General features: G+C 37.3%; 1 protein-coding gene across 1 annotated transcript in view; it reads right to left on the bottom strand.

Moving 5' to 3' along the window:
- The window catches only part of Nup62cl (nucleoporin 62 C-terminal like), a 74,169-nt gene that overhangs the window by 8,166 nt on the left and 42,274 nt on the right, over positions 1-23,729 (bottom strand). The window contains exons 4-8 of the mRNA XM_005367356.3: positions 19,433-19,583; positions 19,126-19,175; positions 18,856-18,990; positions 16,417-16,528; positions 13,174-13,240 (exon numbers count right to left, since the gene is read on the bottom strand). Coding sequence (XP_005367413.1) covers positions 13,174-13,240; positions 16,417-16,528; positions 18,856-18,990; positions 19,126-19,175; positions 19,433-19,583 — 515 coding nt within the window. The remainder of the gene's footprint in view (positions 1-13,173; positions 13,241-16,416; positions 16,529-18,855; positions 18,991-19,125; positions 19,176-19,432; positions 19,584-23,729) is intronic.

Raw genomic sequence — 23,729 nt, 5'->3', positions numbered from 1 at the left:
CACTCCTCTCCCCCTCCCTCTCCAGTCCAAAGAGCAGTCAGGGTTCCCTGCCCTGTGGTAAGTCCTAGGTCCTCCCCCCTCCGTCCATGTCTAGGAAAGTGAACATCCAAAGTTTTGATGATGAAAATAAAATAACCATCCAAGAAAGTGACGGCTGCAGATGACAACTGGGATCAAACATACCGCTGCTTAAGAGAAATGCCTTTTTAAAGGAATACCATAGAAACAAGCAGTGGATTCCAATCAGTATTCTAAGTACCTACCTTAGAAAATAGAAAAAGGACAAAATTAACACAAAGCAAGCAAAGGGAGGAAATAATAAGGAGTGGAGTGAATACAACCGCAAACAGAATCACCGGAGAGAAAAATCAATGAGCTAAAAAGCTAATTCTTTGAGAAAAAAGTCAATAAATTTAATAAACTTCTAGGCAAGAGGGAGAAATTTAAGCTCAGAAAAACGTAAGTCACCAGCATTAGTAAAGAAACAGGGTATGCCACTACAAAACTACTCTATACTTACGGTTTACCAGCCTAACAGGGATGTACCAATTCTCTGAGAAACCACAAAGTTTCAAAATTTAACCAAGATAAAATACACCATCAGAAAAGTTTTAAAAACAAGTGAAAATATCCCCCTACAAAAAATATCCAGGTCCAAATAGATTCACTGATGATTTAGCGTTCAAGAAGAATTAACACCATTGTCTGACAAATCCTAATAAAACAGTATTAATACCTAAACCAGGAAAAGGCAGCACAAAAACAAAAGAGAAAACTACAGACCAATAAATCTGAAGAATACTTAAAATAGCTCATAATATTTAAAGACCTGTTCCAAAACAGATCCAAATAAAAGTAGATTTTTATTCTGCATACATATGGCTGCTGCTGTATCTAAAAAAATGTCCCTGTTTCCATTATATAAACAAATAAGAAAAATAATGTAACAATTGATACAGAGAAAACATTTGATTAAATCTAGTATCTATTTAGGATTAAAACAAAATCATCCACCTAGAAATAGATGGGGATTACAAGAGTGAGTCATTTTTTTTAAAAAATTAGATTTACTTATTATGTTTCATGAGTGTCTTGCTTTTCTGTATGCATACGCTCTGTGTGCTGGTCTGGTGCCTACAAAGCACAAAGAGGGTGTCTGATTCCCTGAATCTGGAGCTACAGAAGTTTATGAACCACTGTGTGGGTGCAGGGAAGGAACCCTTGTCCTCTGCGAGAGTAAGATGTGCTCTTAACAACTAAACCAGCTCTCCAGTCCCTGTCTTAGAAGATCAAAAGATAGATGATCAATAAACAAAATTGGTTTTATAAATTACCAATGAGCATATGAAACACAATCCACTTAAAAATCACTGTAAATAAAATGAAATAAAAACGTGTATGTAAAGTGTGTGAAAAAATTACAAAATGATGATGAAAGAAATCAAAGAAGACCTAGTAAAATTTTGAGACACAATATGTTTGTGGCTGGGAAGGCTCATAATATAGTTAAGATGTTAATTTCCCCCCAATCCATCTATAGTCTAAAATGTAAGCTTTAAATGCAATTCTTAACAAATATCATAAAAATGTTTGTAGAAAAGCAAGAGAATTAAAATAGCTAAAACACTTTTGACTGAAGGAAATAAATATTATTTATTATATTTATAAAATATGTAGCTACAACAATGATAGCAGTGTGGTATTTAAGCGGAAAGAATCAAAGATCCACAAAATAAAGACTTCAGAAAAAAATTCAAGCACACACCAAATAGATTTTTGATCAGGCACGAAAGCAAATTCAAGGGCCAGATATGGTGGTTCATATCAGCAATCCCATGTTTAAGGAGGTTGGGGCAGGAGGATTGCTGTGAGTTAGAGACCAACTTTGGCTATGATGTCAGAGCCTGTCTTTAAAAGGGAAAGAAGATTACAAGATGGCTCAGCAGGTAAGAGTGCTTGCCACCAAAGTTGAGCACCCAAGTTCAATACCTGAAGTCCACATGGTAGAGAGAACTGACTCCTGCAAATTGTCTTCTTACTTTGATATGCGTGTTGTGGCATGTGTATGCATGTGAACACACACATGCAATATAAACAAACAAACTTAATAAGAAAATAAAATAAATCCAACTGACCAAGGACAGCTTTTCCAATAGTATTGGATCAACTGAACGAGTTTAGGCAAAATTAGCAAACAAAAGATCCTTGATCTAAACTTATTATACAAAATAAAACCTAAATGGATAACCTTAAAAAGTATAAAAAGATAAAACTTTCTGAAAAAAAATTAGAGAAAAATCTTTGGGATATGAGCAAAATTAATCAAACAAATGCTGACAAATTGCCTATCATCAAAATCATACTTCTGTTCTGTGACTCCCATAAAGAGGATGATAAGATAGATAAGATATAGAGTGGGAAGATTATCTTCAAGCTACATATCTGATAAGGAGCTACTATCTAGAATACAAGAAAAATCCTTCAAACTTTAGAGTAAAGAAGAATTATAAAGGGAGAAAGAAGCATGGAAGATATTTTACTGCAGTAAGCCAAGGAAAAGATGCTCACTCTCATTAGACACGAGGATGATGTACACCACAATGATATCACGACACATCCATTATAGGGTTAAAGTGAAAAATACTTAGACTACCAAAGAGTGGTAAGGACACAGACACACCATACAACTCATACATTGCTGGTGGCAATGGAAAGAGGTACAACCACTATAGAAAGCTGTGGGCCTTTCTTGCTATGTGGCTGGGCTTGGTGGAGTACACCTGCAATCCCAGTACTTAGGGGATGGAAGCAAGAGGAGCAGAAATTCAAAGTCAATCTCAGCTACACAGTGAGCTCAAGGCCAGCCTGGGCTACATGAGACCCTGTCTGAAAACAAGTAAACAAGCAATTGCCATAGGATCTAACAACTATAGTCTAAGACACTTATGCTCATCATCTGTCCATGGATGTTCATAGTAGCTTTACTCAATTTATCCCCAAATGTCCTAAATAGAATAATCAGTTAGACAAAATGTGCTATACCTATACTGGAATAGTGCTTACCAATAGGGAGAGTCAAACTGTTCGTATATTCAACAAGCTAACCAAATCTTTAGGGAATTTTGCAGAACGGGGAAAAAGTCATTCTTCAAAGGTCACGTTCTGTACAATGCTATTTATATAATAAATCACAATACATTTCAGCAAAACAGACTAGATCAGTTGTTTCCAGTAGGTTCAAACTCAGTGGTAAGGCAGGGATCAGAATGAAGGATGGGTGTTGTGACAAAAGGACACATGAACAAGCTATGTGTCATGGAACTGGTGAGCATTTTGCTGTTGTGATACATATAAAATCCTACACATATGCAAGAAGGCTGCATGTAATTAACATGTATACAATTAAAACTGAACAAATCTGTGACAGGCTGAGTCAATGTCAGTATCCTGATTATGGTATTATACTACAGTTTTGTAAAATATTATAACTGGGAAAAATAAAGTTACAATAAGTAGGGTTTCTATACTATTTCTTGCAACTATGTGTGAATCTAAATAGACCACAGAAAAATTTTAATAACAAAAAAGACCGACACATATAAATACGGTATTTTGTTATTGCTGTTGTTTGAAACAGTCTTTTTTCTCTGTCGTTAAAGCTGGCTTGGAACTCACTATGACATTCAGGCTGGCCTCAAACTTGTGACTATCCTACCTTAGCCTCCCTAGGTATACCACATGCTAAGGTTTTAGCTATTGCAGAATATGTCCTATATATGAGGTTAAGTTGCTTTTGACAATAACTTTGAATTTTTGGAATTTAATGTAATTAGTGTTTCCTTGTAATTCAGAAAATGAGAGTGAAGAGAAAAGGGGGGAGGGGAAGACAGAATATGAGATTATCCTCTGACTAGTCATGGCTACTTTAAGACATTTAGTTTATTGAAATTCAAGTAACGGATGGACAGACTTAAGTTCTTGGTGGCATATACTGCTGAATAGGAGAAGTATTCAGAGAGGCTCAAAGCTCTCACCTCCACCAAAGGCACGTACACTAGCTAGTCACAGAAGTCAGGCAGTGGTGGCACACACCTTTAAGAATCTATCTGGTCTCTTCGTTGATCTATCAAAGTGATGATGAGACACTATGCTTGATACAGCGCTGCTCTTCACATACAGTCAATGAAAAACACATTTCAGCCGGGCGGTGGTGGCGCACGCCTGTAATCCCAGCACTCGGGAAGCAGAGGCAGGCGGATCTCTGTGAGTTCGAGGCCAGCCTGGTCTACCAAGGGAGTTCCAGGACAGGCTCCAAAGCTACAGAGAAACCCTGTCTCGAAAAACCAAAAAAAAAAAAAAGAAAAACACATTTCAAAGAGCGATAAAGAAGAAAGATGACCAAATGACAAGGTGTCCTGAATTATTGCAGACACGTGGTAAGTAGCCCAGGTAATAGAGTTATTTTACATTTTTATGTGGCCTTCATCTGGGAATTTATCAAAATTATCAAAATATTACTCATTATAGAAGTCTCACTTCAAATACCCTCTTCCAGAAAATAAACAAAACACAGAAAATCCTACTGAGCCATTTTGCCCCCCTCCCTGTTTTTCTTCTTTATCACACCTTGCCTCCTGCCTTTGTACCTGCTGAAGGCAGAGATAATACATTGACATAACATATAAAGATAATCTAATAATAACAATGATAACCATATATACCTGCTTCAGAGTAACACAGGGCCTGGACACAGTGGGTGTTCTACTCAACATCTAGACAACATCTAAAACTACAATATCTAATCACATAGCACTGTAGTGATAATTTATTTGTATTCTAACAAAGTTTGCCCGAAGATCAGCGTGCAGAGATAAACCACTAGCTAGTCACAGAAGTCAGGCAGTGGTGGTACACACCTTTAATCCGAGCACTCAGGAGACAGAGGCTGATGAAGCTTTGTGAGTTCAAGGTCACTCTAGGCTACACAAGATTGAATCTGTCTAAAAGAGAAACAGAACTCACATAAAGGTGATCCATGGGATCACATGTTTTTAATCCCAGCACTAGGGAGGTGGAGACAGGAGTGATATGGCTGGGTCAAGAGAAGAATATAAGATGGGAGGAGACAGGTGCTCGGGGGCAGGCTGAGGTTTCATAGAGATAGAATTTTAGTCTGAGGAGTCATAGAGACAGGACCATCCCTTTAATCTGAGCACTGGTAGAGGTAAGAACTCTCTAGTGACTGGCTGCTCTGTTTCCCTGATCTTTCTCAACTTTCACCCCTGATAGCTGACTCCGGATTTTTATTAGTAAGACCAATTAGAATTCACGCTACATAGCTACATAGCACTTTGGTTTTTTTTTTTTTTTTTGGTGCGTGTGTATGTACAGTGTATGTGTGTGGTATATGTGCGTGTGTGTACACAGGTGTGCATGCAGAGAACATCAGGTGTCCATGTTATCACTCTTTGCCCTGTTCCATTGAGACAGGTTATTGTACTGAATAGGAGCCAGGCTATAAGGCAGAAAGCCCCAGCAATCTTCTTATCTCTGCCCCTTACCTCTTTGGCACTGTGTTTATAGGCAGAATTGGCAACACCCAGCTTTTCATACCGGTGCTGGGAATCTGAAGCCAGGTCCTCATGACTGCACAGCAATTACTCTTACCCACTGAGTCATCTCCCAGCCCCATCACTCGTGTTTCCAATTCCTGTGGATGCGACTTTGATTCTCACAATACTTTGTGGTGGCAAATAAAAGTGTAGGAAGGCGTAAACAACTTCTCAGAGGCCTAAGCTAACTAGGATTCACAGTTGGGCTTGTACAGCTGACTCCTGTCTAACCGTGCTTTTTCTATTAATGCACCTGCTTGTCAAATCTTGTGAAATTTTGGATAAACAGCATATAATACACGCATATATTGAAGTATCATACTGAAATTCATTGATATGTACAATAAATATATGTTAAATCCATAGATTATATTTTATAATAAACTAAATACTGGGCCAGCAAGATGCCTTGGCCCAGGTAAAAGAACTTGCCACCAAGACTGACAACATAAATTAGATCCCCGGAGACCATATGGTGGAAATAAAAAGTCAACTTCATATCCCAAATTGTCCTCCGAATTTCACAGACTTACTGTGAAATATACATGGCCCCTCCAAATAAGTAAACGTGATAAAAACTTAAAAATAGATAAACTAAGCATTGAGCGGAGTATGGTGGCACAGAATTTATGAAACTGAGGCAAGAGGCTCACCATGAATCAAAGTCAACCTGAATTACACAGTAAAACCATGCCTCAAAAAATACAATAAGCATGGTGCTGAGCTATGACTTGCACCATAATGGTATTAGTTGTTCCGGCAAACACTCAAGTGCTTAAAATGAGAATTGCCTATCTGAACATTATCTGGGAGGCTTAACTGAAGAACAGCCATCAGGTTTGTTCATGTTTGAGGTGGCTATTGAGCACGGGCCCCCAAACAGCTTTATCATGGGGTTCCAGTATACTTGAGGGTTTGTTTGTTTGGGTTTTTGTCACTAACAGGAAGAAAATTGCTTCAGAGGGAAAAAAATCCATCTTTCTCACAAACAATATAAATTCTGCTATTTGGAAGTGATTTGAATTATGTTGCATATAATTCATATGGGGAAACTCTCCAGCTTGAGGAAATACACTTGGGCACAAAATGTACATAAGTAGGATTAGTGAGAAATCTAATTTTGCAGATGTATTGAGGGTATGTCAAATCTGGATTTACATATAGAAAAAGAAGTTTGAAAAGTCAGCTCTGAGAATGTTAACCATCATACACCATTTCTTAACAGGAACTGAAGATTTGTTTAATTCTACGGTTAGTCCCCTAAGCTAAAGTACAAGAAGGTCTTTGGAATTAAGGGACAACATTTATTTTGTCTGTAAAGAATGGCAAAGATGATCAAGTGGATCATTTAAATAGTGGAAAGACACAAAATGCCTTTCAATTAACTGCACTGGGAAGATGCGAGTGTCCCCATTGAGTTTAAGTCTACAGGAGCAAAGTCCGCTTAGGTGGCTTTGTGCTGCTGTCACAGCGCTGGCAAAAGCCATCCAATTCTCAAGTATCTGAAGTGGAACGTTCAATTCCAGAATATAAGTAAGGACTTTACCAATCTACCAATGTCACCAAGATTGCCCAAAGAATGTAAGAAAAGGCAGAGGTAAAAAGAACAGCCTCAATCAGTGAATCGGAGTCTATTGTAGAAGATGAAAAAGGAAGAGGACTCCTCAATTGCAATTTAAAGGCATCTTTTGGCCTCTCAGTCTCTGATGCTCTTCATACCAGACAGCTGAAATAACTAACAAAATAGAACTCCTTTTTTTCTGTTTGTTTTGATACAAAGTCTCATACAATACAGGCTAGCCTTGAACTTGCTACTCATTGTGTGGTGGAGGGTCACCTTGAATGCCTGATTCCCCTGTCTTTACTTCCTAAGGTACTGGGACTAGGGTGTTTATGCCACTATGTTTAGCTTTAATAAAATATTTTTTTTATTTGTATCGAGGTGTCACTGCTTAGCCTTGCCTAACCTGGAACTCACTCTGTACATCAGGCCAACCTAGAGTTCACAGAGATTCAACTATTTATGCTTTTCTGAGTGCTGGGACTAAAGGTGTATGCCACTATGCCTAGTTAACAAAATATTTTTAAATCATTTATTGCCTGAATTAAAACATCTTTAAAAGCATCTAACACCAAAAAATTTAATTTGAAACAGTCACCTCAAATAATAACTATTAATATTGGGCAAAACTAAAGCATGATTATAACACATTATGCAAAACTAAAATGACCCTAAAAACATTTCATTGCAAGAATTAGTAAAGTACAGTTGGTGACTAAGAATATTTGGCATAAAAAGTAAAATAGTCACAGGTATGGGACTATATTTTGGAAATATTATAACCCTCAAAGTCATTTACTCTAGAGAGTAACTCTTTCTGCCCTAAATAACAATATAAGTATGAGAAATCTATAAAACAAGTACACAATTCCACTCTTTAGGAGCCTGTGATGATTATAAATAAAATATATTTAGTCTTATAGCTTCGAGACACTTCATGAAATAAGAAAAATGCCATCCATGATAATATTGAAGTTTCAAATAATGACTAGAAGTTTTTTCATAGCCTACTCCTTTCCTATTGTGCCATTTGATAATTATTCACATCCACAGCAGTGATTTGGTGGTATATGAACCAACATGTAAAAGGAGTGGCAGGCAGGCCTGCTTTTCATCATGCCAGACTCTCGCATGGCTAGCTTTACACCCGAAATAACAACACATAAATTGTATTCATTTAAACACTTCCCAACCCATTAGCTCTAGCCTCTTACTGGCTAACTCTCACATCTTGATTAACCCATTTCTATTAATGTGTATCGCCACTTGACTGTGACTTACCAGCATGAGTCTAACCACCATGTGTCCTGGGTAGGAGAAGCATGGCATCTGCCTGACTCTGCTTTCTTTCTCCCAGAATTCTGTTCTGTCTTCCCCACCTACCTATGTTCTGACCTATCAGGCCAAGCAGTTTTATTAATTAACCAATGAAAGCAACAGATAGATAGAAGACCCTCATACATCACCAACAGGAAACACGGATCCCTTATTCCACCTTCCTCCCCTGCCAGAAGTAGCACCACATACTAAAAACAAATAAATTGCCTCAGGTGGACTGTCAATTCTGTCTATGTGGTCCCAGAAGACCTAAAGTTGCTGCAGCTTCAGTGACTGTCAACTCAGAAGACAGATGTGTGACCACAGCACCATCATCAAGTCAACCTTTAATAATGCTGCAATTTTTTTTACAAAAAGGAATACAAGACATGGAATATATATTTTGGATCTGTGGCTACTACACACTCTCAACTATATAACTTGCAAGAATAAAACATGGATAATGTCTAACAGTGGATAAGCATCACATCTGAAGTCCTGAGTGTGTTCAGACTCCCCTAAATCTGACAGTCTCTGATCCCTTTTCTATTTCTGTCCTATCCCTATAGCTTGTGTAGAAGTTAGAGGAGAGAAGTAGCCTTGTTTGCCACACTTTCTTTGTGTATGTTGAAGAGTTGAATGGACAATGAATTTAATGTGTCAACGTACTTAAATTGTATGCAATGTTCAACTTCCAATTCATTTTTATTTATTTCATTTATTTTTTGAACTAAAATGGACTCTTTGGAGTAGCTTTCAATTCATGAAACTATTGCCCAGATAAAGAGATTTCCCAACAACCCTCAACAATCACAGCCTCCTCAGCTACCAATATACCACACCAGAGAGGTTCATTTCTTGCAGCTGATAAGACTACCATTACCACCCTAAGTCCACCGTTTACCCTGAGGTTCACACTTGATGCTCATCATACGGGTTGAAGCAAAGGTATAATGATAGGCATCCATCACTACAGTACCTTAGAAAGTATTTCTGCTGCTCTGTGTTCTGTCTATTCATCACCACATCCACTACTGATCTTTTTTTTACTGTCTCCACAGCTTTGCCTTTTTCAGAATGCCATATATTTGGAATCACACAGTATATAGTCTTTTCATTTTAGTTTTTCTCAGTTAATAATATTCATCAAAATCACTTTTAAAGAAATGATTTTCAGTTAAATATGTGATATTTTTCATGTAACAGCTGCCATGTTTTATTATGGAAAATTTTTGTGCCAATATTACAGATATTAAGTCACAAAAACATTTCCCAGAAACCTTTTAAAATAAAGATTTGATTTTATATGAGTTAATGATTTCTCTTTAGTAAAATATAATATTTGTATTGCCAGAATAACACACTCATTCATTTTTCTATAACTGCTCTCTGAATGTGAACAAATGGACTCATTTAATCTTAAAACTTTCAGTCCACAGACCATTTCAGCAGACATGATTCAATTAACTATTAAAAAGCAAAAATAAAACAAAAAGAAAACTCCTCTCCTGGATAGCATAATTAAAGTCCGCCATGCTCCATTTCTTGATTACCCCATTTCCTGATATGAAAAGGAAAGGCTTGTTGGGTGGGAATGGCAAAAGAAGCTTGCACTATCAGGAATTAGCAGGCTTCCTCATTTTTCAGCAGAGCCCCCAACTCAAGTGAATGTCTACATTTCATTGCTTCTTTAGCTCAAATGAATCTTTAGCAAATAAGGAATTCCCATTAACCATCGCTTTCTGGCTCCCGATTCTGACTGAGAGCTTTACCCAGACACCTAAAATTTACAGCCCGTCCAAAATATTATCGTATTTTGACAGCCGTGTCCTCTACTGTTTTGTACATGATTAAGATTTGTTTTTGTATCTAACCATAACCACAATGTTTGAAAAGCACACCAGGATTAACAATCTTGTTTTGTACATAAGGAAATCTGAATCTTGGTCCCAGTTCTTCTATGATTGGTCTCAGCCGCAGGTTCTAAAGAAGTCATTAAATGTTTCTGGGCCACAATTTCTTCACTTATATAAAGTAAATCCCTGGCAACACTAGCAACTTCAGTTTTATAAAAGCAACACTGGCTGGGAGCCTTGTGATTTCATTTATGACAAAGAGGATCCCCACCAAGAAAAAAAATCACTGCAATTTTTCTTTATAACCCAAATTACCTTGTGACACCTCCTTTAACTCCACCCCAAAAGTACTGTTCACTGTAGAAAAATAAGCAACACACAGGAAAACTTCGCATAATCTCATTCTTTGGCATTGCATGGTTATTAACATTTTACCACTTCTTAGTTAATCTATCAAAGTCTCTATACAAGTGGTATTCAATGACAGCATCCCTGGAACTAGCATCTCTAGATCCAATTTAACAGCTACCTTTGAACCCCATGACCTTCCTATCTCCCCCTCCCATACACATACAGCACACATTTGACAACCAGTAACTATTTCTGCCTACTGTCATTCACTGATTATCAACTATGGGCAAAGCACAATTCAAAGAAAGCTATACACTGCTTCTTTTAATCTTCACAGAGACTAAATGCACATTAAAAGAGGTAATAACTTGACCTGAATATGTGTGTGATGGTAGTGGTGGTGGTAGTGTATGTGTGTGTGTGAAATTTTTCTATTGTCATGACAAAACACTATGACCAAGGCAATGAACAAAGGAAAATGTTTCATTTGGGACTCGTGGTTGCAGAGGGTTAGAGTCTAAACCCATCATGGTAGACATGGCAGCAGGCAAGCAGACATGGCAGTAGCTGAGAATGTACATCTCAATCCATAATCATGCAGGAGGGAGGGAGGGAGGGAGGGATAAAGAGAGAGAGAGAGAGAGAGAGAGAGAGAGAGAGAGAGAGAGAGAGAGAAACACTATCTGAGAATGACCTAGGTGTTTGAAACCCCAAATCCCATCCCCAGTGACACACTTCCTCCAAAAAGGCCATACCCTCTAATCCTTCCCCAACAGTCCCACCAACTGGGGCCTACGAATTCAAATCTATGAACTCATGGGGGTCATTCTCATTCACGTCACCACAGCATGCATCTCCTTATTTTAACAAATGCATGTGCAAACAATATAGAACTTAACTTCCCTGCAGTGATTCTAAACACAGTTTAAAGAGGGACAGGGCATTTATTCCTCTAACTCAGGAAAGAAGCAGCTAACGGTGAATGATAATATAGGTATATTTCTAAGAGAAAGACACTGAAGAAGTTCATTGTAGCTGATGTCTAGTAGTTCAGAGAATGAAGAATCCAGAAAGCCAAGTAAGAAAAAATTTATATTATTTTATGGCTATGTCTTGAAAACTTGTGATTGCTTGCTTGACTGAGTTTCATATTATTTTTTCCTAATATTTCATTGTATCCCTACATTTAGGCAAAGCATATAAAATGTTTTTATTAGTTCATTCAGAATTTTGTATAATATGCTTTGATTATATTCACCCTCTCCCCCGTAACTCACCCCATATCCACACACCCTTTCCTACACCTGTAACTTGGGTATCTAACTGTCAGTGCTTATAAGCCCTTTCCATGTATAGAACAAAGAAATCCAAATTTATTAATGATATTTGACTTTTAAATTTAGAATACAAATATATAAGAAAAATAAGTTACATCTCATTTCTCAGTAAAAACCCTAATATATGGGCTGCCCTTTTCTGAAGGGAAAGGAGGAAGAGAGGATCTGGGGGAGAACGGTATGGAGGAGGGACTGGGAGGAGAGGAGGGAGGGAAAACTGCACTTGGGATGTAATATATGAGCGAAGAATAAATAAAAAAAAACAAAAGAGAGGAGAGACTAGTCCCAGATCTATAATATCTGGAAAAAGGTTACATGGTGCTCCTGACACAAAGAAATTGTGTACAGTAAGTGGTATTTATCATAGAAATATGTCAGGCTGAAATATAACTGTGTACCTGAAAAAAACTAATTTCTATTAACATTAATATATGAATATATTTTATTTATTTTTCTATAGCTATAAAATGGTAGTGATATTTGTTCTATATATAATTCTGACACTGAAAGTTTACTCAGCTCTGCATTTCTTTTCACCTAATAAGAACGCATTACTAAGAACACTGTGCTCTGGGCCGCTGCAGGTGGCTCAGTTGGTTAGGTGCTTGCTGCTAATCCATGAACCCAAGGCTCAGAAACGCTATCAGAAAATAAGATAGAGAGGAATAGAGGGAGATACTCCATGCTTACTTGCCCAGTCTCCACAAGCATGCACACACAAGCCTCAAACACCCAAGGCATACATATGCACACCCACCCACACAACACACTCAAAAAGGAATGTTGTGTTCAATGGTTATCCGCACCGAGTTAGGATGCTATAAACTGCACTGATTTTGAGGATCTTCAGTATTTGTCTTTCTTCCCATTTTGGGGTTCAATTCTGAGTATAGGAAACATTTGTTTGACTGCGATCAAAGCTGTATACAGAAAACAAATTTAAAAGTTCTGCTTCTGTTCATACTGTCAAAACACTGCCTCTATCCATTCCCTGTTTTTATTAATTTCTTCTTAGTGCTTCAGAGCTCATATGGGCTTCCCTTCAGCAGAGCTCTTATGTCAGTGTGGTCATGGAGAACACAATGTGTGTTGTCCAATATTTCCATACCTACAACACGATATAGAAAGCAGACACCCACCTGAATTCTGGCTGATCCACTGCAGAGACTGCATGTGAGCATTCAGAATTCTGAAAATCTGTTGAAGCTGAAAATACACCCAAGATTTTTAGATCATGATTATTCTAACGGAGTAAACAAAAAGAAAGAAACATAGGAAATTGAAATTGAGAAGCAACATTTAATTTTCTTCTGGTAAATGGAGCACTGACAATGAACTACACATTAATGGTGCCACTTCATACTTATAACACTAATTACTTTTATGCATTAGTTCAATCTATTCATTTTGTAATTATCAGGGATTGGATTCCTACAAACTAATAAAAAAAAAAACCTGATGAGCACAACATAAAAATAAAGGACATTAAAAGATATTTCAAAAGAAAGCAAACAAATCAATCCACATACAATTAAGAATATCAAATTTGTCAATCAAATCAGCAATTGCGTGTTTTGCTTTGGTTTTTGAAGCAGAGGCTTGTTAAAGCACTACAGACCTGCGTGGAAGTTAACCATGTAGCCAAAGCCCTTTGCTCTGCGTCCTGAGTGCTGGGCCTACAGGAGCCTACCAACGTGTAGGGCTCCTTAAATCCGTTGTTTTAAAAATAGTAGCACTCAACAGTCAAGTACAGGTTGATTGCTCCCCACCCGAAATGCTTGGAAAAGAATTATTTCAGGTTTTTCAATTTTTTGGAAGATTACATTATATATAATGAAATATCCTGGAGATGGAAACAAGCCTAAACATGGAATTTATATGTCATGCCTAGCTTGTACATAAAGCCTGAAGGTGATGGTATATAATATTTGCATTATAACTACAGTTGTGTGCGTGTGTTGGTTTGTTTATTTTCTTGTTCATTTGTTTCTCATATGTTACACAAGACTCTAACCACTGAACTGTATCCCTAGCCCAGCTATGTCAGTGCTTTTGGCTGTGACCCCTTCCATGGGTGTGGACTTTCCCGCTTATACATCATTTCATCACTGAAAGAGTTTTAGATTTGGGAGTATTTAAGATTTCAATATTTAGATCCAGAACACTCAATTTGCAAGTAGGAAAAATCAATACATTAATATACACTCGACGGTAATATAAATTGGCCCAAATTTTCAAATGTAAATTTTTATAGCATGTGTCAATAGTTTTAAAATATTTATACCTTGTTACTCAGTATATTTTACTCTATATGAGCCTACTCAAATCTAAATATAACTGGTCATTAAAAGGCTATATTAGATTGCCCAGAATTTTAAATCAATATCTCAACTAATAAAGATGTTAAAATATTATAAAATTCACCTCTGGTGAAATATCTTGGCAGCATTAAAATTCACATTGTCAAAGAGTGACTAAAATTTCAAGAGAGAACCATGAAAACAGGAAGTAAAAATCACTATATGTATATTTATGATTTTATTTAAACAGAAGAACATTTTTCCAGCATTGTAAAAAATTGTAGAAGTACATCAATATAGTAAGAAGGGATTGGTAATATTGATGCTTTAATTTTCTTTATGAACTTTATTAAAACTACAGCTGGGTAACAGAACATAATGTTTAATAAAAAATTTAAGTATCATGTGGTCTCTCCCATTTACCCTGACACACATATACAAAAGTAATAGAAGTCATTGAATCCCAGCGCTATGAATGCTGGAACACACAGCTTTTACTTTTGTGGCATGATATATAATCCATTGTAGCAGGGCTTTGAGATGATATTTACATTATCCACAGGGATATTATCATTTAGTAGGTGTGTTTTTTCCTACTTTCTGTTCCACGGTTTATGCTATCTGAAAAGAGGGATAATCTCTTGCTTCCTTTGTCCTGCTATCACACAGTAATTGCCTTTAACTCAGTCATCTTAAATATCTCAATTATCCCTACAATGAAAAAATGAAAACATAAGACTACTTGCTATTCACTAGTTAAAATAATTATGGGCAAAATTGGGGAAATGATAAAGATAGGATTTTACTAACTCTGCTAAATCCAGTTCTGTGCCATGTCTAAATCTGTTTGTGTTTACCTATGCATCAGAAATCTAAACAACAAAACAATTCTGAATCTTGAAATTGCATTTTGAATGTAACAGAAATGTACTTTGTTGACTCATGATCATCTTTGTGAACACAGGGCAGATGGTAGCATTGGTAATTCCAGACTAATTTATATGTGTCATTGTTCCATTTTAGATTGATGCTAAGTAGAGAATAGCATTGTTTTATGGCTGAAAGGAACTTACAAATCATTTATTCTACCCTTGACATTTTTCAAAAGAAGGAGCCAAGACCCCAAGAGATTAGGTGACAAACAAAATTCTAATAGTTTCTCAACTGTAATTGGCTGTTTTTTCGTGATTAAAAAAATTCAGTAATAACATGTGTGTATAGAAAGGACAGTCTGCGTCTAATTGGACAAAGAAATTGCTAGAGAATAATCACCCTTTATGTATAAGTTATTCATTCTCATCTACCAAGAGCCCAGCCTCACTGCTACTTATAATTAATGATAGACGGCACAATAGAAGCGCCTACAATGGGAGATTCCTCTCAGCACTAGTGCCATTTATCGGGAGTGGGGAAAAGAGGACTTCATCTGTGCTGCCCAGACAAAAGGACAAGGTAGAGGAAATAAGCTCTTTATAATTAGAGTAGAGGAAAAATGTAAAAAACATTGTTTCTTTCTTACTGACAAATTAATTCATAGAATCTCAATTCTAACAGGATCCTAAGCCCTACATTCCTATAATATAATGTATTTGCTTTATGAACTAAGTAGTATTCCGCGAGGCAGTGAGAAACATAATGACAATATTTTAAAAAAATTCTATGAGAACATGTTATGTCTTAAAAGTTATGTCACTACATTCTAAAGATATAAATATGTCTAATAGACCTAGGCATATCTGCTTATATTTATATGAGTAAATAAATTAGATGTTATGAAAAATTAACTAGCGAGTAAGTGAATAAAAAAAGTACCAGGATACGTTTAATTATGTAGAGATTAAGTCCTGAACACATTAGAAGACTCATTTATATTACCCTCTTGGGAATGACCACAAAAATTTACATCTGTAAATATTTACTAAATATTTACTGTCCCACTAATCATGCCTAAGAGCGTCATATCTCTAGAGGGCAGATATGAAGTACTCTGAAGGACAGGAGAATGTGACAAATTAAAAAAAAACAGATTGAGGGCCAATTTCATGTGAAATCTTGGCTTTCTAAAAAGAACAGGGAACATACTGTTTCGGCAGTGTCATCAGGACTTCCAAGGGAATTCAGGTGAACAATAATGTCCTTGAGATCTTGAGACATTCTTTTGAGCTCAGCATCTATATTTTCTGCTAATCTGTAGCTACACAGGCAATTGAAAGAAAGAGATTAACAAGAAACATTTTCTCACCTCTACCGTAACTGACATATAGAGACGTAATTGCCAACTAGATTTGTTTCAATTCCCCTATAATCACATTGGTTCTCAATTATGACTGAGGACATTGTCTCATGGATTCAATGTTTGCAAACGTATTGCTATCACAACCTAAGACTACAAAGGCAAAGGCTTTTGTCTCTGATGAATGCTGCAGCAAAGAAACCCTTTGGGGAAAACAAAATGTATGCATAGGATATTTACCTAGATAGAAGGCTAATGTTTAGCAATATTCAATAAATGTTGAGATTGCTTCAATTATAGAGACTATACAAAATTTCATAGTAAAACTTTATATGATATACTATAGCAAGAAACAAAGAATAATATGAGAAACGAGCTTTATAACAATAAAAAGTAGATAAATCTGAATTTACTACAAACTGATTAGTGATCTAATTTCCACTCAAAAAGTTTGTGAGACAGAGTGGGGAGGGGGGAGAGATGAAGAAAGATTGATTGATTGACGTAGTCCAGTATATTGATATGTTTACAAGAATTAAAAGTGGCCAGAAGATTTTTCAAACTCACTATCTATAAAATTAAAAGGCTCAATCAGATGTCTTGGTAACCATCTATTGCTTTCTGTACCAAATCACCTATATGTAATTGGTTGCCTAAACTGTTGAAAATTCAGGCGAAAGTTTTATTGCAATATAAATCTGGCTACAAAAGAGAAATTGGAAAGGAATTAATGTTTTTAAGCCTCCCAATCCACAGTTAGTATATTCTAAAAATGTTAAGCATTTTACAAACAAAACAAAACAGATAGAAGAAATTGAGCATGGTGGCACATTCCTGTAATGACAGAACTTGCAAAATAGAGATAAGAGGATCAAACACTTCAGGCCAGCCTTAGCCATTATAGGGTTTGTGCTAGACAAGACTTTTTCCAAAAAAGTGATAAATATATAGAATATGTCAGATATGGTGTTGCACACCTATAATCCCAGCACTCAAGAGGCAGAGGCAGGAGGATCTCTATGAGTTCAAGGAACGATTGGTCAAAACAGGGAGTCCCAGGCCAGCTTCTTCTATATTAGGGAGTTCTGAGCCAGTCAATGATACATAGTAAGACCCTGTCTCAAACAACCCCCCACCCTCTCTGTATATATACGTATTTGTGTGTTTTTATTGTCTGTGAAATATATCTGTGAAATAGTCTGTTAAATGTATATATATACACATATATATGTATATATATATATAAGCAATGCCAACGAATAGAGCAAAGAAAGAAGAGAAAGATAAAAAGGGAAAGAGGAGGAAAACAAAGGCAGAAATATAAAAGTAGAAATAAAATGGAGGTCAGTGCAGATTAGCTGTACTAACCCACATTTAAAGTCCTACAAAATGTTAACTTTCAAGCCTTAAAAAAATAAGGCTTGAAATTCAGTGGCAAAGAATTTTCAAAAGCTCAGCTGGGCAGTGTGATGTGTGCCTGCAATTCCTTCTACTCAGAATGCTAAGGTGACAGAGACACTTTAACTCAGGAGTTTGACAGAAGCCTGGGCAAAGCCGGTAAGAACCTGTCTTAAAAAATGAAGAAAACAAAACCCAAAACATAAAAGCTCCATCTCAATTCACTAACAAGCCACTGACAAAAATGAGTCCAAGTTAGTCTCAATTTAGATTATGTAGCATGTTCCCACAACGTCTCTTAATGCTTTATAAAGTGGCCTGATTATCAAATCTCGGTTCTGGAGAGAGTTACCATGGGAACACTGACAGTGAACAGACACACAAGGTAAAGCCTGAACAGTACACAAATAAAGCATACCTAGCCTGAAACGCTGACAAAAATCATTCCAATTTTGAAAATCATAGTTCATTCTCAAATGAACAGTCTGTCTTCAAAATATCAAATAATGTATGACAAAAACAACTGTATAGATATTAGGTTTGTATGTGTCAAAATTAGGAGACCAGGAATATTCCACAGTACTATGACATCATACATAAGCTTTGTATTTCTAATTTAAGAACACACTTGACAAATATAAAAGCTTCCCAGTAGACAAACATGAGCTTGAGATAAATAAGAGCGAACAAAATGCTCTAAAACAAAGCTGCCGGAATGACTCCTTCATTTCTAAGCCTCTGCAAAAGATAAACACGGAGCAGTCAAACAACCTGGTAAATAATACCAACTAGAAGAACCTTGCCCTTTTCTACGGATTTCTATTCCCTGCTTTACGGTTCCGTTTCTCCCTCTTTCTGCCCAATTCTTCAGTCTCCATTCAGTTACTTACATTCTCTCATACTCTTCATCCACACAGAGCAGATTAAAAGGCCCGTTCTGCCCCTTCACAAACTCCTCTAAGGGGGTCAACAGTTGTTCCAGCTCCTTCTGCTGGGACAGGATAAAATCCAATTCCCTTTCCAACCTGAACAAAACAAGTCAACAGAAGGGCTGCTGAAAGCAATTTTGGGTAACAAATTAAATGTCAATAAACAGCAGGGGGAAAACAACAGAACAAAAAAATCTTGAATCTTTCAAGCAAAGAAGTCGAAGGTTCTACCTGCTCTGATCCAGCTTCACTCTTTCCACTTCACGATGCAAAAGAGTAATCTTTAAAGGGAAATGGGAACAAAACCGTGTCAATATTCAAACTGTCTCAATAATTATAGAGCAATACACATTTTCTCGAACACACGTCAAATAGCAAACACTTCCTAATTCAAGGAGCATATTAGCTTAGGAAAATGTTTCCAAGTTACTCATCAATAGTGCAACAGAAAACTAATTACAAAACCAAAGTCTATTCTCTTGTGCTTTTCTGGGAATACCTGTACAATACAGGAAGGTTAATGAGAATATCTCCCTACCTCATCAACACTCTCAAGCAAGGCCTGGTTCCAAACATTGAGGTGGTTGGCCTGGTGAAAAAAGTGTTTTTCTTGCTCCTGCAGTTGACGGTTCCACTTGTCCATCATACTTTCCAGGTGTCCATAGGTCATCACAGGAGTTGCGATTGAGCTAAAATATAAAAAGATACACCATGATCATATCTTTTAAAGTGAAATCATATTTTAAAACAAATAGTACAGGAAGACTAGGGGGAAAAGACTGTGGGGGAGACTCTCACATCTTGCTTTCCCACAAAAGAATACCAGGTAAAGGTGATTTTAAAACAGCTAAATAAGAGCTGGGTGGTGGCGGTGCACACCTTTAATCCTGGCTCTCAGGAGGCAGAGGCAGGTGGATCTCTGTGAGTTCGAGGCCAGCCTGATCTAGAGAGTGAGATCCAGAACAAGATTCAAAGTTACAGAGAAACTCTGTCTCGAAAAAGCAAAGAAAAAGTCCCATTTAATGCTCTGAATATTATCCTAAGGGAATAGAGCAAATACTTCTTAAGATGTCTACTAAACCACAGTCTGCTTCCATACTTTCTGTTATATCAGAACAGCATGATGTACGCTCCCGAAACCATGTTAGTCCAAGCGTGCTTCTGAGCACTATTCACAAAAGATCAACATCCCTTGCCCACAAGGACCAGAGAGGAACTCCAACTCCCCTGAAAATTGTAAATAAAAAGCTGAGCATCCCTTGATCTTGGATTCTGTGACCAGGGCAGCTAGCGCACACTGACTCTAGCAGAAGTAGTATCAGCGCAGCTCAATGGGAGGTAGCAGGTAATACTCCTGGCATAGCAGGCAGCATTCTAATTTCCTACTGGGCTCCTACTAATGGTGACGTGTACGGCAGGCTGAATGAAGCCAAATCCTTACTCAAGAGCAACAAGACTTAATGAGATTGAGTAAGGCAGGATTAATCTTTAGACTTCAGCTTTTGCTCTGATATCACACAAACCCAGTAGAGAATCTAACCTCTAAAGCCTGAATGAATGCTCTAAGACAAGTTTGGACTCCCATTCCTCCATTCTAGGAGTCAACGAGACTTGGTGGGGAGTTTAACCTCCACCTGAATGGGCAAAACAAAAAATGAAGGGGGCCAATCAAAAGACTATGTCCTTTCTCTTCCATAAGCCTTGTGTCAGCGAGGGCCAAGCTTCCATGTCAATAGAGCATCCATGTAGCATCAATTCTACCATACAAGGTAGAATGAGGTAGAGTAGTTGGCATCCTGTGTCCTCTCTGTCAGCAAGGTCCAAGCAGCTGAAATTTTGCCTACCCCTGGATCAGCTAAAGCACTGAGTTATTTCATCACCCGCCTCTTCATCTGGGGCTTCAGGGCCCACCTGCAAGCTGGACTCGCATTCCTACAAGAGGGAGGGAAGTGGTGGGGTACAGTGTCCCACTTGCACAGGAAATGAGCCAGCAGAACTAAGAACATTGAACTTCCATGCCACCCAGGTGCAGTGAGGCAGTATGACTCAGTGCTCCGTTTTTGCTGGGGTGCCGGGGGCAAGGTCCAGTGGGAAGCAAAACCACCCACCCTTCGCACTAGGTCTCAACAAAGGGACTATCTAGTGAAAAGACAGCAGATATAAATAGGACCCAAACACTCCTAACATAATAGACAAATGGCTATGACACAATAAAAGTGATTCGTATCAGGTACAGGGAAAATCACTCGAAAGAGAAAAAGCTGGCATCACAGATGACAATATTAAAAGGTATCAGACGCTGGGAACTGTCTGAAAGGAATTTTAAAACACTCACTAAAAATGTCTGAAGAGGGCAATTTTTAATCCTCTTGAAATAAATAAAATCAGCAAAGAAATGTGGATTATAAAGACAAGTGGAAAATATACAACCGAAAAATATAATAACTAGAATAAGCCTACTTGAAGGGTTTCACACTAGAGTGGCGCTTACAGAAAACAATCAGTGAACTTAATGGTAGATAATTAAAATTTACAGACCAGCAAAGAGAAAACAGAGACAAACGAAAAATGTCTCAAGGACATAAGAGGACAATAATAACTGAGATAAAAAATGTATGCAAGAGAATTTCCAGAAAAAGAGAATGGGCCTGAAAAAAATTATTGGAAAGAAAAGGTTTCAAACTTTGAGAATTTGGCAAAAGATATAAACGTGAAGATTCAAGAAATTAAAGAAGCAGAAGTAGAATAACTCACAAAAAGCCACGGGGTGAGGCAACTGTGATAACCACTATGTTATGGAAATAGCCCTACAAAAATCCATGGTGAGACACAGAGCAATTGGACTTCTGAAAGGTAGAGATAAATTTTAAAATTGTGGAAGCGAAAAATAGACATAGGAAAAAATGTACTTAAAAGAGAAGAGCAATTGAATGATAGTGGACTTCATACCTGAAGCTGAGGTTAGGGAAAAGTCGTACACTTTCAAAATAAATAATCATGAAAAGAGAAGAGGGAACTATTTAGGGGGAAGGAAGGGATTAATAACAAGAAGTGGGTATGGGAAATAGGGGACAGCAGCAGGGGCGCAAATAAAAGCAAATTATGATATATATATATATATATATATATATATATATATACATATATATGTATATATATGGAAATGTTATAGTGATGCCCATTTCTTTGTGTGGTAAACAAAGTTAATAAAAATAACTATAAAGGGCACTAGAATATTCTCAAAAGAAAAACTAATAAAGCTAAAGAAAGAAAATAAGACAAATCCAAAATTATTTGATTGAGAACTCCAAAAATCTAGTCTTCACAATTGAAGAAACTATAAGAATAAAATATGGTAAAACTCCAAAATCTGAAAATACCATAACAGATTCTAACAGACATACACAGAACATTACATGCAATACAAGAAAACAGAATGTTTGGGTTTTCATGGAATATTCTGCAAGATGGACCATCTCCTCCTGCACAAAAAAAAAAACCCTGGATATAAAATATCTGAAATCATATGGTACATTCACTGGCTATCACGAATACCAAAAGAAAAGAAGAAAAATCTCAGAACGCTTGGAAAGTAAACAGCATGTTTCCGAATAATCCATGGCTCAAAATGCAATCAGAGCATAATGAAAGATGTGGGCCGCAGGAAATGCAGGGCACTAAAGGCTGGCATGAGAAGAAAATGCCTCAAATCAATAGTCTAAGATCATCCGCTAAGAAACTAGCGAGAAGAAAATAAACACAGTATCACCAGGAGAAAAGAACCAACAGTGGATAACAATGAAACTGAAAACAGGGAAGTTTTACAGAATAATCAATGAAACAAAAGCTGGTTCTTTAGAGAAATATCAATAAAATTCACACGAGAAAGACACAGACCACCAACATCAGAAATGAAACAAGAATATAGCTCCAATATGGAAAGACAATAAGGGAGGGCCACAAACAACTTAATGCTCATGAATTTGACAATGCAGAAAAAGAATGGACCTGTTCCTTTATTTTTTTATTTTTTTATTTTTTTGTCTTTTTAAAAAGATTTATTTTACTTTTTAAAATTTATGTGTATGTGTGTGTATCTCTTTGTGTATGTGCACACGCACACAGGTGCCAAAGGAGTCCAGAAGAGAGTCAGATCCTATGGAGCTAGAGTCATTAGTTGTGAGAGGCCTGGCATGGGTGCTGGAAACCAAACTGGTCCTCTGCAGGAACCGTAAACACCCTTAACTGCTGAGCCACCTCTCCATCCTGCTGTGTCTCCAGTAGTCTAAATTTTAGAATAATAGCTTTTAGACTCTAAAAGCTATTTGTGCAGACTCCCCACAGCTGGTGAAATCCTAGCCAGGACAGTGAGATCCCTGTGTGGAAACATCTTCCACTCGGCACAAGAGACAGAGCGTTAGCCATTTTAACTCGTCATTTGCCCAACTCCATATACTTCTGCCATCCCTGGTCACTTCGGGTCTTTCTGGTCTCTGAACGAGAGAGTGTAATTATCCCCAGAGCTGCTACCTACTTTTCCTAGCAAAACATGGCCCATCCCATAATGATCAGTCCACAGAACTCTTATCCACAGCGTGCAGCAAGCCAAACTCCTAGGCATAGAGCAGAATGTAAATGTTAACAGCCTTGTAGCTCATTGCTGTAAAAACTCCTTTATGAGTACCTAAATAACCAGTGATCTCTCAGAGCCCATAGCCTGAGCAGCATCCCGGCTCCCACACTCTGGGAACGTGAGAACATACAAGGCCCACTGATGCTCAGGGAGAGCCAGAGGACCTTCTGACACATGCCCACTGTGCGTCACAAGGCTACAC

This window comes from Microtus ochrogaster, unplaced genomic scaffold, assembly GCF_000317375.1.
Source record: "Microtus ochrogaster isolate Prairie Vole_2 unplaced genomic scaffold, MicOch1.0 UNK17, whole genome shotgun sequence".
Lineage (NCBI taxonomy): Eukaryota > Metazoa > Chordata > Mammalia > Rodentia > Cricetidae > Microtus > Microtus ochrogaster.
The sequence above is the reverse complement of the archived record's forward strand: the minus strand, read 5'-3'. Positions and strand labels throughout refer to the sequence as shown.